The following is a 15,481-nucleotide window of genomic DNA, read 5'->3' as shown; positions in this document are numbered from 1 at the left end:
TTAAATGTAATTTTTTTCCAGCTTTATTGAGATATAATTGACAAATGACATTATGTAAGTTTAAGGTATGTGTGCTAAGTCACTTCAGTCATGTCTGACTCTTTGCAACCCTATGGACTGTAGCCCACCAGGCTCCTCTGTCCATGGGATGCTCCAGGCAAGAATACTATAGTGGGTTTCCATGCCCTCCTCCAGGGGATCTTCCCCACCCAGGGATCAAACCCACGTCTCTCACATTTCCTGCAGGCAGGCAGGTTCTTTACCATTAGAGCCACATGGGAAGTCCAGGTTTAAGGTGTAAAATGATGATTTCATGTTTGTATATATTGTGAAATGATTGCCACAGTAAGTTAATACATGCATCACTTCATGTAGTTACCTTTTTTGTGTGGTGAGAATATTTAAGGTCTTCTCTTAGGTGATCTCAAGTATACAACACTGTATTGTTTTAACTGTGGTTCCCGTGCTCTACGTTAGATCTGTAAAACTTAGTCATCTGTAACTGAAATGTGTGCCTTTGACCAACATCTCTCCATTTCCCCCAGCCCCTTCGTAACCCCCATTCTATTTTATTTCTGTGAGTCTGACTTTTGGATTCTATACCTGAGTGAAGTCATATACTTGTCTATACAGGATATACTTGTCTTTCTGTGTCTGACTTATTTCACTTAGCATAATGCCCTCAGGGTTCATCCATGTTGTCGCAAATAGCGGGATTTCCTTCTTTTTGTGGCTGAATAATATTCCTTTTGGTGTGTAGGCACGCGCGTGTGTGAGGTAGAGTGAGAGAGAGCAAGCTAGCTATCCATACCACATTTCGTCTTGTGACAGATGCTTAGCTGGCTTCACGTGCTGGCAATTGTGAATAACATTGCAGTGAGCATCAGAGGTGCAGGTATCGCTTCACCTTGGTGACTGCATTTCTTTCAGGTCCATACCAAAAGTCGGATTGCTGAATCATATGGTAGTCTTATTTTTTACTTTTTGAGGAAACTCCATACTGTCTTCCCTAATGGCTGTGCCAGTTCCCGTTCCTACTAACAGTGCAGGGTTTCTCTCTTCTCCACATACTTGCCAGTACTTACCTCTTCTCTTTTTGAAGATGGCTATTCTTTCAGGTATGAGGTTGCCGTCTCATTGTGGTTTTGATTTGAATTTCCTTGATGATTAGTGAGACTGATCACCTTTTCATGTACTTGTTGGCCATTTGTGTGTCTTTTTTGGAAAAGTGTCTGTTCAGGTCCTTTGCCCATTTTAAACCATATTTATTTGGCTTTTTGGCTGTTGAGTTATACGAGTTCCTTATACATTGAGGATATTAATCCTTTACCAGATAGATGGTTTGCAGATATTTTTTTCTCTTTCCATAGGTTGCCTTTTTATTTTGGGCTCCTTTTTTAACTGCCTTATTTCTTTTCTGCTAGAGAAACTACCCTTGATCATACCTAATCATTTTTTGCCAGAGACCTTTGTCCTTGTGTATTGCAATTATTCAGTAACTGATTGCTAGAAAAAAAGAAGATTCATCAGCTGCTTTCCAGAATAGTTGAAAAGAGGTTACATTTCTCTTTTTAATGGATTAGTAATTCAATTAATACAGTTTTTGCCTTGGTATCTTTCTGAAAACTACTTTAAATGAAATTTGCTTATGGATGTGTCATGAGTGAAGTCTAAAGCTAACTGGTATAGTTGGGTATTAACTAGTTACTCTCCACATCTCTGGTAGACCATGTGCCCAGCACCAAAACTAAATAATCAGACCTGTAGCATGCCTGGCCAGAAAAGGCCAGGCTGAGCTCAGGTACTGAAATGTCAAACTCAGAGCTCCCTCACCAAAGGAGGTCTAGACTTGAGACTGTGAATCTTTACCCCTTGCCGGTTCTATTTGATTACAGAGGCATGGCACTTGCAAAGCTTTTAAAAACTTGTTTCATGTTTTTAAAATCCCTGGGAGCTACAGAGTGGGTGTTCAGACCAAAAAGGCTGCTTCCTGGAGTGTTTATGCCAAAGATCATTTTTAGAGAGTTATGTGGAATGGAATTGGGTCTGACGTCAATTCTCAGTGTGCTTTCTCTCCCCTGGAGGAATAGCCATATGTAGAGACAGATGTGAGCCTTGAAGTCTTTTTTACATATAAATAATGCTGAGAGAGAATGAGAACAGTACTGTGAGTTAGAGGTTGGGGAAGAACAGAGTTTGCTACAAGCCAGAGATGACCAAGTTGTTTTTATATGCACTTTTTCAAACCTTAAGTTGTGTATAACCCATAAGCCTAAATGTGCACAAAACATAAATGTACATTAAATTAGTAATAATACAGTAATAATAGAACAAATACCTGTGTAATCATCACGCAGGTCAAATACTAGAACATTATCAGCACCCAGAAGTTCCCTGAGTAATTCCTTTGATCACTACCCCATTCCCTCTTTTGCTTACGATAAAAATGTTCTTGCTTTTCTCTTTGGATTTACTGCTTTTGTAAGCATTCCTAAGCAACTTAAATTAGTTTTGCCTGTTTTTGAACTTCATATACATGGAATCATACTGCATTTTTATATGTCTTGATCCTTTTGCTTAACATTTTCTTTGTAATCACATGTTGATAAGTGTAGGGTAGTTTGTTCTCTTTTATTACAGTATAGATTTCATTGTATGGCTATATCACTATTATTTTACTATTGATCATTTTTTGGTTGTTTCCCATCTGGGCCAGCTGTAAATAATGCCGCTTCGAATATTCTTGAACTTATCTTTTGGTGCATGCATTCCTGTTGGATATACATTAGCTTGAACCATGTGAAATTACCATTTTTTGTGTGTGTGTGGATCAGTCACATATTAATGATTCCATATGGTTCATTCTAATACCTAGGAGTAGAATTTTTGGATCATAAGAAATGCATATGTTCAGTTTTAGCAGATTCTGCCAAATTCTTTTCTGAAAATTTTGTACCAACGTAATCTCCTGCTAGCAATGTATAAGAATCGCTCCACATTCTGGTCAATACTTGGTATTGTAATTTTTCACGTAATTTTGATTGGCATTTCCTTGGTTACTAATGCAGTTGAATACTTTTTGGTTTTGGCCACTTTGATTTGATTTCTTCTTCTGAAGTACCTATTCAAATCATTTGCCCATTTTCCTGTTGGATGGTGCATTTTGGTCTTATTGACTGGTAGGTGTTCTTTATATATTCTAGACATGAGTACTTGATTGTGAATATATTGCATATATCTTCTCATTCTTTGACTCATTGCTTCACTCCCTTATTGGTATCTTTGATGAATGGATATTCCCAATTTTAATATAATCAACTTATCTGTCATTTCTTTTATAGTTAATACTTTATGTGCTTGTCTAAAAGAGCTTTTGCCATATGTTAGATCTTGACAGTAGTCTCCCATAGTATCTTCCAAGCGTTTTGCTTTTCACATTTAGTTCTGTAATCCATATGAAGTAGATTTTTTTACTTTATCAGTATTTTTTCACTGAAGTACAGTTTATTTTACAATGTGTTAATTTCTACTATACAGCAAAGTGATTCAGTTATATATATACATATATACATTCTTTTTAAAAAATACTCTTTTCCATTCTGGTTTATCATGGAATATTGAATACAGTTCTCTAAGCTATACAGTAGGTCCTTGTTGTTTATTCATTGTGTGCAGAAGTCCTATTGCATTTCCCCTCCAATGGATATTCAGTTGTCCCAGCAAGCATTAGTGAAGAGACCATACTCTTCCCACTGCTCTAAGGTGTCACTTTTATCATAGATCAGGGTCCATATGTGCCTGTAAGCTGTTTTATTTGGTGGTCTGTTCTAATCCAGCACTAATACCTCATTGTCTTATTTACCATAACAAGTACCCACCTTGTTCTTTTCCAAGAGTGCCTGGACTGTCCTTGTCCTTTGCATTCCCAAATATATTTTAGAATCAGTTTGTAAAGTTTCATCAAAAAAGTCTATTGGCATTTTTATTGAGATTGCATTTAATCTCTCAATCAATTTATTTAGAATTCACATCTTTATAATAGTGAGTCTTTAACCTAGAAATAAGGTTTATCTTAAAGGTCTACTTTATTAAAATTTTTTGAGATAAAATTCATCATTTCAATTATTTTTTATTATCCAATTTACCATTTTAATCATTTTTAGGTATATAATTTAGTTCCATTAAGAACATCCATACTGTTATGCAATCATTACCACTCTCTATCTCCAGAAACTTTTCAGTGACTTTCAGTATGTTCATAGTGTTTCAGAGCATTTCATTGCCCGACCCCCACCACCAAAAAGATACCCATACCCATTAACTTCCCCAATCCTTAGCAACCACTAATCTGCTTTCTGTCTTAATGTGTTTGTCTCTTCTGAACATTTCTTATAAATGGAGTTACACAAGAATGGTCTTTTGTGTCTCTTTCACTTAATATAATGTTTTTAAGGTTCATCTTTGTTGTAGTATGTATCCTTTGTAAGACAGTGATATACCACTGCATTTTAGACCACATTTTAATTATATGAATATACCACATTATAAATTCATCAGTTGATAGACACTTGTCAATAAAATTCTATAATTTTTTATGGAGGCCTTGCCCATATTTTGTTAGATTTATTCCAAGCCACATGTTTTCAAATCCTTGTGAATGGTATTTTTATAATATAATTTGAAAATATGTAATTTTTTCAGTGTAATTTAGTATATCGTTTACTGCTGTTATGTAAGAATATATGATATTGATTTTACGTTCTATAAATAGTTTAAAGTTTGATAAACTCTCTTAATTCCAAAAATTTTTCTGTTGACTCTTTTGGATTTTATGTATACCAATCATATCATTGTGATGAATAATTGAGTTTTTTTTTTCTTTTCATTTCTTCTACTATTTGTTTTTTCCTTTTATCTTTTGCTGCTGACTAGAATCTCTAGTGAAGTGTTGAATAGAGTAATGATAACAAGCGGCCTCCACTTATTCCTGCTTCCAAAGGGAAAGCTTTCAACCCTTCATCAAGGTTGAAATATGAGATTTGCTATAGATCTAATTGTATTTCAAATGGTCTCTATCTTAGCTGAAACCTGGCATTCTTGGACAACGCTTTTTTGGTTTTAATTTTTAAGCAGCATTTAGATGAGCTCCTGAGAGTACTTTGCCTCTTATTCGGCCATTTGGGCAGCTGCTGTGTGACACTGGCAGTCACACTGACTTGAGCCCAGTATGGCTCTACTGGGCTTCCCTGGTGGCTCAGACAGTAAAGGATCCACCTGCAATTAGGGAGACCTGGGCTCGACCCATAGGTTGCGAAGATCTCCTGGACGAGAGCGTGGCAACCCACTCTAGTATCTTGCCTGGAGGATCCCCATGGACAGAGGAGCCTGGTGGGCTACAGCCCCATGGGTTCACAGAGAGTCAGGCACAACTGAAACAACTAAACACACACATGGCTCTACTGTAAACTCTTGTGATTTTGGTGAGGATTGTATATCTTTTTAGGGTGAGAACTTACTTGTTTATTTGTTATTTATTTCTATATTGTTAGCACTAACTTACTAATGCCTAGTATATCGTAGAGACTTAATATAGATCTTGAAAAAAATGAAGTTATATAATTTGTCTCTGAGTCTTGGATTCCTCATTTATAAGACTGGAATTAATAATTCCTCTATAGGCCTTTATATAATGATTTCAAAAGTGATATGTGTAACATACTTGCATATAAAAAAAACACTGAAAATTAGCAGTTTCCTTCCCTTGAGATTTACTTTCCTTTCACTGACTACATTAGTAATTAAGAGGGTTCTGGGACTGATTTCTAATGTTGGGGGTGGGGGAGTTCCCCACAGTAACAACAGTTCTCAGACACCATCTGGGCATCCTGCAACTCAATGCAACTCTTGTGCTGTCTACCCAGAGACAGCATCAGACTCCACAGATTGAGGGCTGAGTCCTACAAGACTGCCCCCTTCTCCTGCCACCTCAGATGCCAATCTCAAGCCCAGGCTGGTACCTGTTTCTGACTGGCTGGTGACAGACTGGGGCCATGACCCCCTTCTTGGACTTCAGCTGCTGGTTGTAAGTCCAGGTTGTTCCTTGTAATTCTGATTGACTTGGTGTCAAGCAGAGTCTCCCATGACCCTCTCCTTGGGTTTGATTAATTTGCTAGAGTATCACACACAGAGAAACATTTTACTTACTAGAGAACTGGTTTACTATAAAAGGATATAATTCGGGAACAGCCAGATAGAAGAGATGAATAGTGCAAGATATGAGGGAAGAGTTCGGGTCTTCATGATCTTTCCACATTCAGCACCCTTCCCGAATCTCTAAGCGTTCACCAACCTGGAAGTTTTCTAAACCTAGGCTTTCAGGGTTTTATGGAGGTGTCCTGACACAGGAATGATTAATTAAATCACTGGCTGTCTCCAGCCCTTTACCCCTCCTCTGGTGATTGGAAAGACAAACATTCTATTCACATGGTTAGTTCATCTGGTGACTAGCACCCCCTGCCATCTGTAGGGGATTTCCAAAAGTCACCCCATTAACCTAAGCTCAGTTGTGGTACATAGGGGCTAGCTATGAATAACAAGACATTCCACTCACCATTATTGCTTTGAAGAGATATCAGGAACTGAAGATAAGAGGCCAAACATTTTAACAAAAAATGCTCCCATGGCTCTTATTGCCTGGGAAATTACCAGGGTTTGGGGAGCTGTCAGTCAGAAACCTTGGAAAAAGACCCCCCCAGAATATTTATTATAAATCATGTCACAGCGATGTTCTCCATCTTTGGGATTTTATTTAACATCATAGAAACTTGTGTATTATATTTTTTTGAACTGTGGTTGATTTACAATATTGTACTAGTTTTGGGTATACTGGCTTCCCTGGTGACTCAGCTGGTAAAGAATCTGCCTGCAATGAGGGAGACCTGGATTTGATCCCTGGGTTGGGAAAATTCCCTGGAGAAGGGACTGGCTACCCAGTCCAGTATTCTGGCCTGGAGCATTCTATGGACTGTATAGTCCATGGGGTCGCAAAGAGTCAGACGTGACTGAGCGACTTCCACTTTGGGTATACAACAGGTGATTCACACACAGACATACACACACATTCTTTTCAGAATCTTTCACATTATAGGGTATTATAAGATACTGCATATAGTTCCCTATGCTATGCAATAAATCCTTGTTGTTTATCTTATATATAGTAGTGTGTACCTGTTAATCACATACTCCTAATTTATCCGTCTGCCACCCTTCTTCCTTTATAAACCATACATTTGTTTTCTATGTCTGTGAGCCTATTTCTGGTTTGTAAATAAGTTCATTAGTATTTTTTAGATTCCACGTGTAAATGATATCATATAATGTTCATCTTTCTCTGACTTACTTCACTTATGATAATCTCTGGGTCCATCCCTATTGCTGCAAATGGCACTATTTCATTCTTATTTATGGCTGAATGATATACAACATCTTCTTTATCCCTTTATCTGTTGATGAACACTTAGGTGCTTCCATATTTGGGCTATTTTAAATAGTGTTGCTATAAACATTGGTGTGTGTGTATTGAATTTTTTTTAAGTCTACATTTTTTAAATTATTATTATTAAAAAGGCTTAAAAACTTCTCCCCTTGCTTTGAGATGAGAGGAGGAATAGTTCGAGATGAACCATTTAACTGCAAAAGTATCCTACAGATTTTGTAGCATGTTCAGTTGGATTAATCAATTTTGTGAGAAGCACAGTACCAACAGGGTTTTAAATTAAATGCATTAATAATTTCTTATGAGTATGAGTGATCCTCTGATGTATCCGTATTGTGAGCAACTGGATGACTCTAGTTTTGCCAGTAGTTACTATATACATTTCATAATCTCTATTCTTGCAGTTCTTGTATCTGCTTTACTGATCTTTTGTTGCAGGGACAGTTCTTGTGTCTCTGTCAGTTCTGTTGAAGTTTGAAGGAAACAATGTGCATGATGTCTTTGAACTACTTGTGAGGTATACGGCGACCCCGCTGCCTCTGTCAGCAGAGACAGGGCTTCTCACACACTAACATTTTTGTTTGATCAGGCCTCTCAATCTCTGAAACAAAAGGTGATAGTTTGGAAGGGAGCAATCGTGAGCCACAAAAGAAAGTTTTTTGAGTAGGTTGTGGACTCTTGCTAGCTTCAGAAGTGTTTGTGAGGCTAGAGAGACTTCATGCCCAAACTGGAGTCAAAACTCCCAAAGCTTACATATATATTTGGCTGGGTGAGTTGATGTCTCCTCCCTCCCCCCAGGAACCTAAATAATACCCTAACACCCACCACTCTTATCTGAGCTAAGAGAGCACTGATAACATCTGAGAACTTTGATGTTTGTGCTTCTAAAACCCTGCCTGAATTCTTAGGGTTACAATTTATCTTTCTTACCCTGAAAGGATCTTTGCAATTCCTGATGAGAGTTCATCTTTCTCCATTACAGATTGACATCAGTAAATGCCATTATTTAGTGGATTTGGACACCATGAGAGAAACACCCCGGGAGCCAAAATATTCATCAAATAGAGAAGAATGGATCAACTTGGCCTACAGACCATTCCTTGATGCTTCTAGGTATGTGGCTTTAATCCTAAGAAATGTACTAGGACTAATAAGGATGAAAATTGGAATCTGGGATTGAATAACTTCCAGTCCTGGACTAACTCTAGTATCCATTTATTTTATCTGTGTCCAGTTCCCTGAGAAATCTAAAAGAGTGCTCTCCTTTTCTAGGCATCAGAATGCAAAGTATATTCTGGTATCATCGAAATAAAAGAATCTATAAACAGATAGATCCGCTGAAGAAAACACAAAATGTTTGACATTGAGTATTTTTGACAATAAACTTCAGATTTCTTAACCAGAGTTTTCTAATACTGTTAGGAAGATTGACTATGTTCTTTGTGGAGCTAGAAATTCATATCAATTATTTTTGGGCTCAAAGCTCAGTCAGAGATGAGGCCAGGCCTTACTACATCTTAAGTAAAGAAGACAAACAGACTAGATCTTGACTAGCTCTTCAGAAAGGCCTCAGAATTCATGATAAGAGGGGAGTCAGGACGTTCAGGTAAAGCAGTAATAAATGGGAGAGAATTAGAAGGTATAGGTTGTCTGTGGGCCCAGGTCCAGGTAGACAGACAGTTGAAGTTCAAGGAGATTAAAGCTGAAGGAGGTCCAAGGAGGTCTCATAGGCAAAGCCCAGGATCCAGGAGGTCAAGTAAAAACCAAAGGGTGAAGGACCAGGTCTTGAGAGGCAGATTTGGGACTCAGAAACAGGGAAGAAAATATTTTCAGGAAGAGAGAATGATCAGAACCTACTGATAAATAAGGTGAAGAATAACAACTGTCCATTGGATTTGACAGTTGATAAAAGCAATTTTGGTGGAGTGGTGGGGGCATAGAATTTGAGAGATTAGAGGGATTGAAGCAAAAATGGCAGGAGAAACGCAGCAAGATGGTGGAGTAGAGGGACGTATGCTCAGCCCTTCTTATGAAAATACCAAAGTCATAACTAACTGCTAAACAGTCACTGACAGAAAGAATCGCTGAAACCTACCAAAAGAGATTCCCTACAACCAAAGACAAGAAGAAGCCACAACGAGATGGCAGGAGGGGCACAATCACGATAAACTCAAATCCCATAGACACCAGGTAGGTGACCTACAAACTGGAAAATAATTATACCATAGAAGTTCTCCCACAGAAGTGAACTTTGTGAGCCTCACATTGGACTGCCCAGCCCAGGGGTCTAGCAGCAGGAGGAGGAGCCCCCAGAGAATCTGACTTTGGAGACCAGTGGTATTTGAGCACAGGAATTCCACAGGACTGGAGAAAGCAGAAACTCCCCTCTTGGAGGGCATACACGGGGTGTTATGGGCATCCGGATCCAGGGAAAAATGCAGGGACCTTATAAGAGACTGGGCCAGACTTACCTGCTAGTGTTGGAGGGTCTCCTGTGGAGGCAGGGGAAGCTATGGCTCACTGGAGGGACAGGGACACTGGTGGCATGGGTCTGACAATTGCTCATTGGCATGAGTCCTCTAGGAGGCTGCCACTTTATAAGACCTGACCCCACCCAACAGCCTGTAGGCTCCAGTGCTGAGACTCCTCAGGCCAGACAGCCAACAGGGTGGGAACACAGCCCCATCCATCAGCAGACAGTCTGCTTAAAGTCGTCCTGAACAAACAGCTGCCTGATAATAAACACATCTGCAGATATGGCCCTTCCCACCAGAGGGACAAGCCCCAGCTCCACCCACCAGTAGGCGGGTACCAGTCCCCCCAACTAGGAAACCTGCACAAGCCTCTTAAGACAGTCTCATCCACCAGAGGACAGACAGCAGGAGCTAGAAGAACTGCAACCCTGCAGCCTGTGGAACGGAAATCACAATCACAGAAAGTTAGACAAAGTGAGATGGTAGAGGAATATGTCCCAGATGAAGGAACAAGATAAAATCCCAAACAACTAAGTAAAGTGGAGATAGGCAATCTACCTGAAAAAGAATTTAAGAATAATGATAGGAAAGATGATCCAAGATCTTGGGAAAAGAATGGAGCCAAAGATTGAGAAGATACAAAAAATGTTTAACTAAGACATACAAGAACTAAAAAACAAACAGATGAACAATATACTAATTGAAATAAAGAATACAGTAGAAGGAATCAGTAGCAGAATAATTGAGGCAGAAGAACAGATCAGTGACCTAGAAGACAGAATGGTAGAAATCACTGCTGTGGAATAGAATAAAGAAAAAAAAATGAAAAGAAATGACAGTTTGAGAGACCCCTGGGATGACATTAAATACACCAACATTTGCATTATAGGGATCACAGAAGAAGAGAAAGAGAACATATCTAAGAAGATATTTGAAGAGATAATATAATAACTGAAAACTTTCCTAACATGGGAAAGGAAACAATTATCCAAGTCTAGAAAGTGCAGAGAGGCCTAGGCAGGATAAACCCAAGGAATAACACACTGAGACACATAGTGATCAAATTAATAAACATTATAGACAAAGAAAAAGTATTAAAAGCAACAAAGGAAGAGTACCAGATAATACACAGGGGAACTCCCATCAGGTTATCAGCTGATTTCTCAGCAGAAACTTTGCAGACCAGAAGGGAGTGGCAGGATATATTTAAAGTGATGAAAAGGAAGAACCAACAACCGAGAATACTCTACCCAGAAAGGCTGTCAGATTGGATGGTGAAATCAAAACCTTTACAGACAAGCAAAAACTCAGAATTCAGCACCACCAAAACAGCTTTGCAACAAATTCTAAAAGAACTTCTCTGGGAATAAAAAGGCTGCAACTAGAAACAAGAAAATTACAAATGGAAAAGCTCACCAGTAAAGGCAAACATAACAGTAAAGGTAAGTAAGAAATCACCTGCGCACAAATAGGATGTCAGACTATGAGAAGAGGAGAACACAAATGCAGGATACTGGAAATGCATTTGGTATTCAAAGATGAGCAAGTTATAACAGGATTGTTTTTATATAGATTGCTCTATCAAAGCCTTCTGGTAACTGCAAACTGGAAAGCTACAGTAGATACGCACACACACACACACGGAATCAAAACACAACAGTAAAAGTCAATCATCAAATCAAAGTGAAGGGAACAAAAGAAAGGAAGAAAAAAGACCCACAAAAAAAATCCAAAACAGTTAACAAAGTGGCAGTAAGAACATAAATATTGATAATTACCTTAAGAGCTACCGTGTGTGGGGGCAGGGGCCAAGAGGAGCTATCCTACGTCCAAGGTGAGGAGCAGTGGCTGTGCTTTGTGGGAGCAGCTGTGAAGAGATACCCCTCATCCAAGGTAAGAGACACCCAAGTAAGACGGTAGACACTGAGAGAGGGCATCAGAGGGCAGACAGACTGGAACCACAATCACAGACAACTAGCCAATCTGATCACACGGACCACAGCTTGTCTAACTCAATGAAACTAAGCCATGCTGTGTGGGGCCACCCAAGACAGAGGGGTCATGGTGGAGAGGTCTGACAGAATGTGGTCCACTGGAGAAGGGAATGGCAAACCGCTTCAGTATTCTTGCCTTGAGAACCCCATGAACAGTATGAAAAGGCAAAAAGATAGGACACTGAAAGATGAACTCCCCAGGTCAGTAGGTGCCCAATATGCTACTGGAGATTTGAAACTCCAATATTTTGGCCACCTGATACAAAGAGCTGACTCATTTGAAAAGACCCTGATGTTTGGAAAGATTTAAGGCAGGAAGAGAAGGGGACAACAGAGGATGAGATGGTTAGATGGCATCACCGACTCAATGGACATGAGTTTGGGTAATCTCCAAGAGTTGGTGATGGACAGGGAGGCCTGAAGTGCGGTGGTTCATGGGGTCTCAAAGAGTTGGACATGACTGAGCGACTGAACTGAACTGAAACAGATTAAAGGCTCCAACCAAAAGACGTAGACTGGCTGAATGGATGACAAAAACAAGGCCACATATATGCTGTCTACAAGACACCCACTTCAGATCAAGGGACACATACAGAACTGAAAGTGAGGGGATGGAAAAATGCATTCTATTCAAATGGAAATCAAAAAAAAGCTGGAGTAGCAACATCATAGCAGACAAAATAGACTTTAAAATAAAGATCTAGTACAAAAGACAAAAGAAGGACCCTACATCGTGATCAAAGGATCAATCCAAGAAGAAGCAGCTATAACAGTTTTAACTATATATGCACAACATAGGAACACCTCAATTTAAAGGCAAAAATTAATACTGTTTAAGTTGGTGCAAAAGTAACTGTGATTTTTGCATTGTTGAAATTTGCCATATGATATTGGAATACATTATAAATAAATGTGGTTAAGTTAGACATCATTTTAATGCACATTTCTTGCTTTTTTTTTTTGCTAATGACTTAATACTTGCTGTTTATTTTATATTTATTTTAGACTATGGGTATACTGTTAGACAAAAAGCAAATTTGGGTGATTTTCTTGAGTTCAAAATGGGTCGTAAAGAAGCAGAGACAACTTGCAACATCAGCAACACATTTAGCCCAGGAACCGCTAATGAACCTACAGTGCTGTGGTGGTTCCAGAACTTTTGCAAAGGGGATGAGAGCCTTGAAGATGAGGAGCTTAGTGGCTGGCCTTTACCAATCAGAAGTTGATAATGACAGTTGAGAGCCATTATTGAAGCTAATGTTCTTACAACTACACGAGAAGTTGCCAAGGAACTCAGTGTCAACCATTCTATGGTCGTTCGGCATCTGAAGCAAATTGAAAAGGGTGAAAAAGCTTGTTAAGTGGGTACCTCGTGAACTGACCGGAAGCCCCCCAAAATTGTTGTTGTGAAGTGTCATCTTCTTTTATTCTATGCAACAACTGCAAATCATTTCTCGATTGAATTGTGACATGTGACAAAAAGTCGATCGTATATGACAACTGGTGATGACCAGCTCAGTGGCTGGACTGGAGAAGAAGCTCCCAAGCACTTCCCCAAGACAAACTTGCACCAAAAAAGGTCGTGGTCACTGTTTGGGGGTCTGCTTTCTGTCTGATCCACTACAGCTTCCTGAATCCCGAGGAAGCCATTACATCTGAGAAGTATGCTCAGCAGATCAATGAGATACACCAAAAACTGCAACATCTCCAGCCTCCAGTTGTCAATAGAAAGGGCCAGTTCTTCTCCATGACAGTGCCTCACCACAGGTCACACAACCATCACTTCAAAAACTGAACAAATTGGGCTTCAAAGTTTTGCTTCATCCTCCATATCCACCTGACCTCTCACCAACTGGCTACCCCTTGTTCAAGCATCTTGACAACTTTTTGCAGGCAAAATGCTTCTACAACCAACAGGATGCAGAAAATGTGTTCTAAGAGTTCGTTAAATCCTGAAGAACGGATTTTTATGCTACAGGAATAAGCAAACATTTCTCATTGGCAGAAATGTGTTGATTGTAATGGTTCCTATTTTGATTAATAAGTGTGTGTTTGAGCCTAGTTATTTAAAATTCACAATCCAAAACCATGATTACGTTTGCACCAACCTAATAGCAACCATAAAAGGAGAAATCAACAGTAACACAATAATAGTGGGGGACTTTTAACACCCACTTTCATTAATGGACCAGATGGACTTAGTTGATATTTATAGAGCATTCCATCCAAAAGCAGCTGAATACACATTCTTCTCAAGTGCACACAGAATATTCTCCAGGGTTGATCACATTCTGGACCACAAAACGAGCCTCAGTAAATTCAGGAAAGTTGAAATCATGTCAGTTATCTTTTCCAACCACAACGCTGTGAAATTAGAAATCAATTACAAGAAAACTGTTAAAAACATAAGCACGTGAAGGCTAAACAATACGCTAATAAACACTGGAGAAATCAAAGAGGAAATCAGAAAATACCTAGAGACAAATGACCACAAAAACATAATGACCCCAAACCCATGGGATGCAGCAAAAGCAGTTCTCAGAGGGAAGTTTATAGCGATACAATCTTGCCTTGGGAAACAAGAACCTCAAACAACCTAACCTTACATCTAAAGCAGCTAGAGAAAGAACAAAGCCCAAAGTTACTAGAAGGAAAGAAATCATAAAGATCAGAGCAGAAATAAGTGAAATAGAGATGAAGAAAACAATAGAAAAGATCAATCATCAGGTCCTTGAGTGAGTAAGGAGGGTGTGGGGGTAGGCATTGGAGTGGGAGACCATGACAGGTGATAGGATCATGACCCGATACTCAAAAAACCTGTCAGAATCAGAACAGTAGTAGGAGGGAACTTGAAATTCTCTTTCAAGCAGCAGCCAAGGTATGAATTTCTCTGCATCATACATATTCTCTTGGTGCCTGACTTGTTATTTGATACAGTGTTTGGAGAGCGGGTCACTGTTGTGGCTTCATTTTGGAGTTGAGAAAACTATAACGACATGAGATCTGGGCCTGAAAAGATCTCCAGCCCAGGAGGATCAGTGGATCCCTAACAGCCTTCCTGGTAACAAAGGGAAGCAATGGCTGACGGATACTGACCAGAAGTACCTTGGCCACAGAATAAATTCTCTTTATAGCAAATGGGGCAAGGGAGTATTTTTGAAGCAACTTTTTTTTTTTCCTTTTGGTCTTAAAGGATTGGAGTGGGAAAAGCTCCTCATCTTCCCATTTCCCCTTTTGGTAGCCCCTGGGCCCAGCAGCTGGTAGACATGAACTGAGAGCCTGTTTAAGGCAAAGAAGCCTGATGCTTGCACACCACTCACCGGAGAGCTGGAAATCTTCTGAGGGAAGAGCAGACAGTGTTGGGCACCTTCTCACCTGCCTTGTGGCGAGCAGAGAGTGACGGAGGTGACCACACTGTCACTCAGTGATGTGGCCGAGCATCGCTCCTCCAGGGCCCTCTGGTCAGCACTCTCCTCAGTTAGTGGGAGCGGGGGACACATTGGGAGCCCATGAAATAT

The 15,481-nt window shown here is 39.6% G+C and overlaps 1 protein-coding gene across 3 annotated transcripts in view; it reads left to right on the top strand.

Annotated features, from left to right (window-relative positions):
* The window catches only part of ALG9 (ALG9 alpha-1,2-mannosyltransferase), a 107,954-nt gene that overhangs the window by 73,705 nt on the left and 18,768 nt on the right, over positions 1-15,481 (top strand). For all 3 annotated transcript variants that reach the window (XM_068988509.1, XM_068988512.1, XM_068988511.1), the window contains one exon: positions 8,478-8,608. In XM_068988509.1, coding sequence (XP_068844610.1) covers positions 8,478-8,608 — 131 coding nt within the window. The remainder of the gene's footprint in view (positions 1-8,477; positions 8,609-15,481) is intronic.

The sequence above is a fragment of the Capricornis sumatraensis genome, chromosome 16 (assembly GCF_032405125.1).
Source record: "Capricornis sumatraensis isolate serow.1 chromosome 16, serow.2, whole genome shotgun sequence".
NCBI lineage: Eukaryota > Metazoa > Chordata > Mammalia > Artiodactyla > Bovidae > Capricornis > Capricornis sumatraensis.
This window is presented reverse-complemented; position numbering and strand designations above follow the sequence as displayed.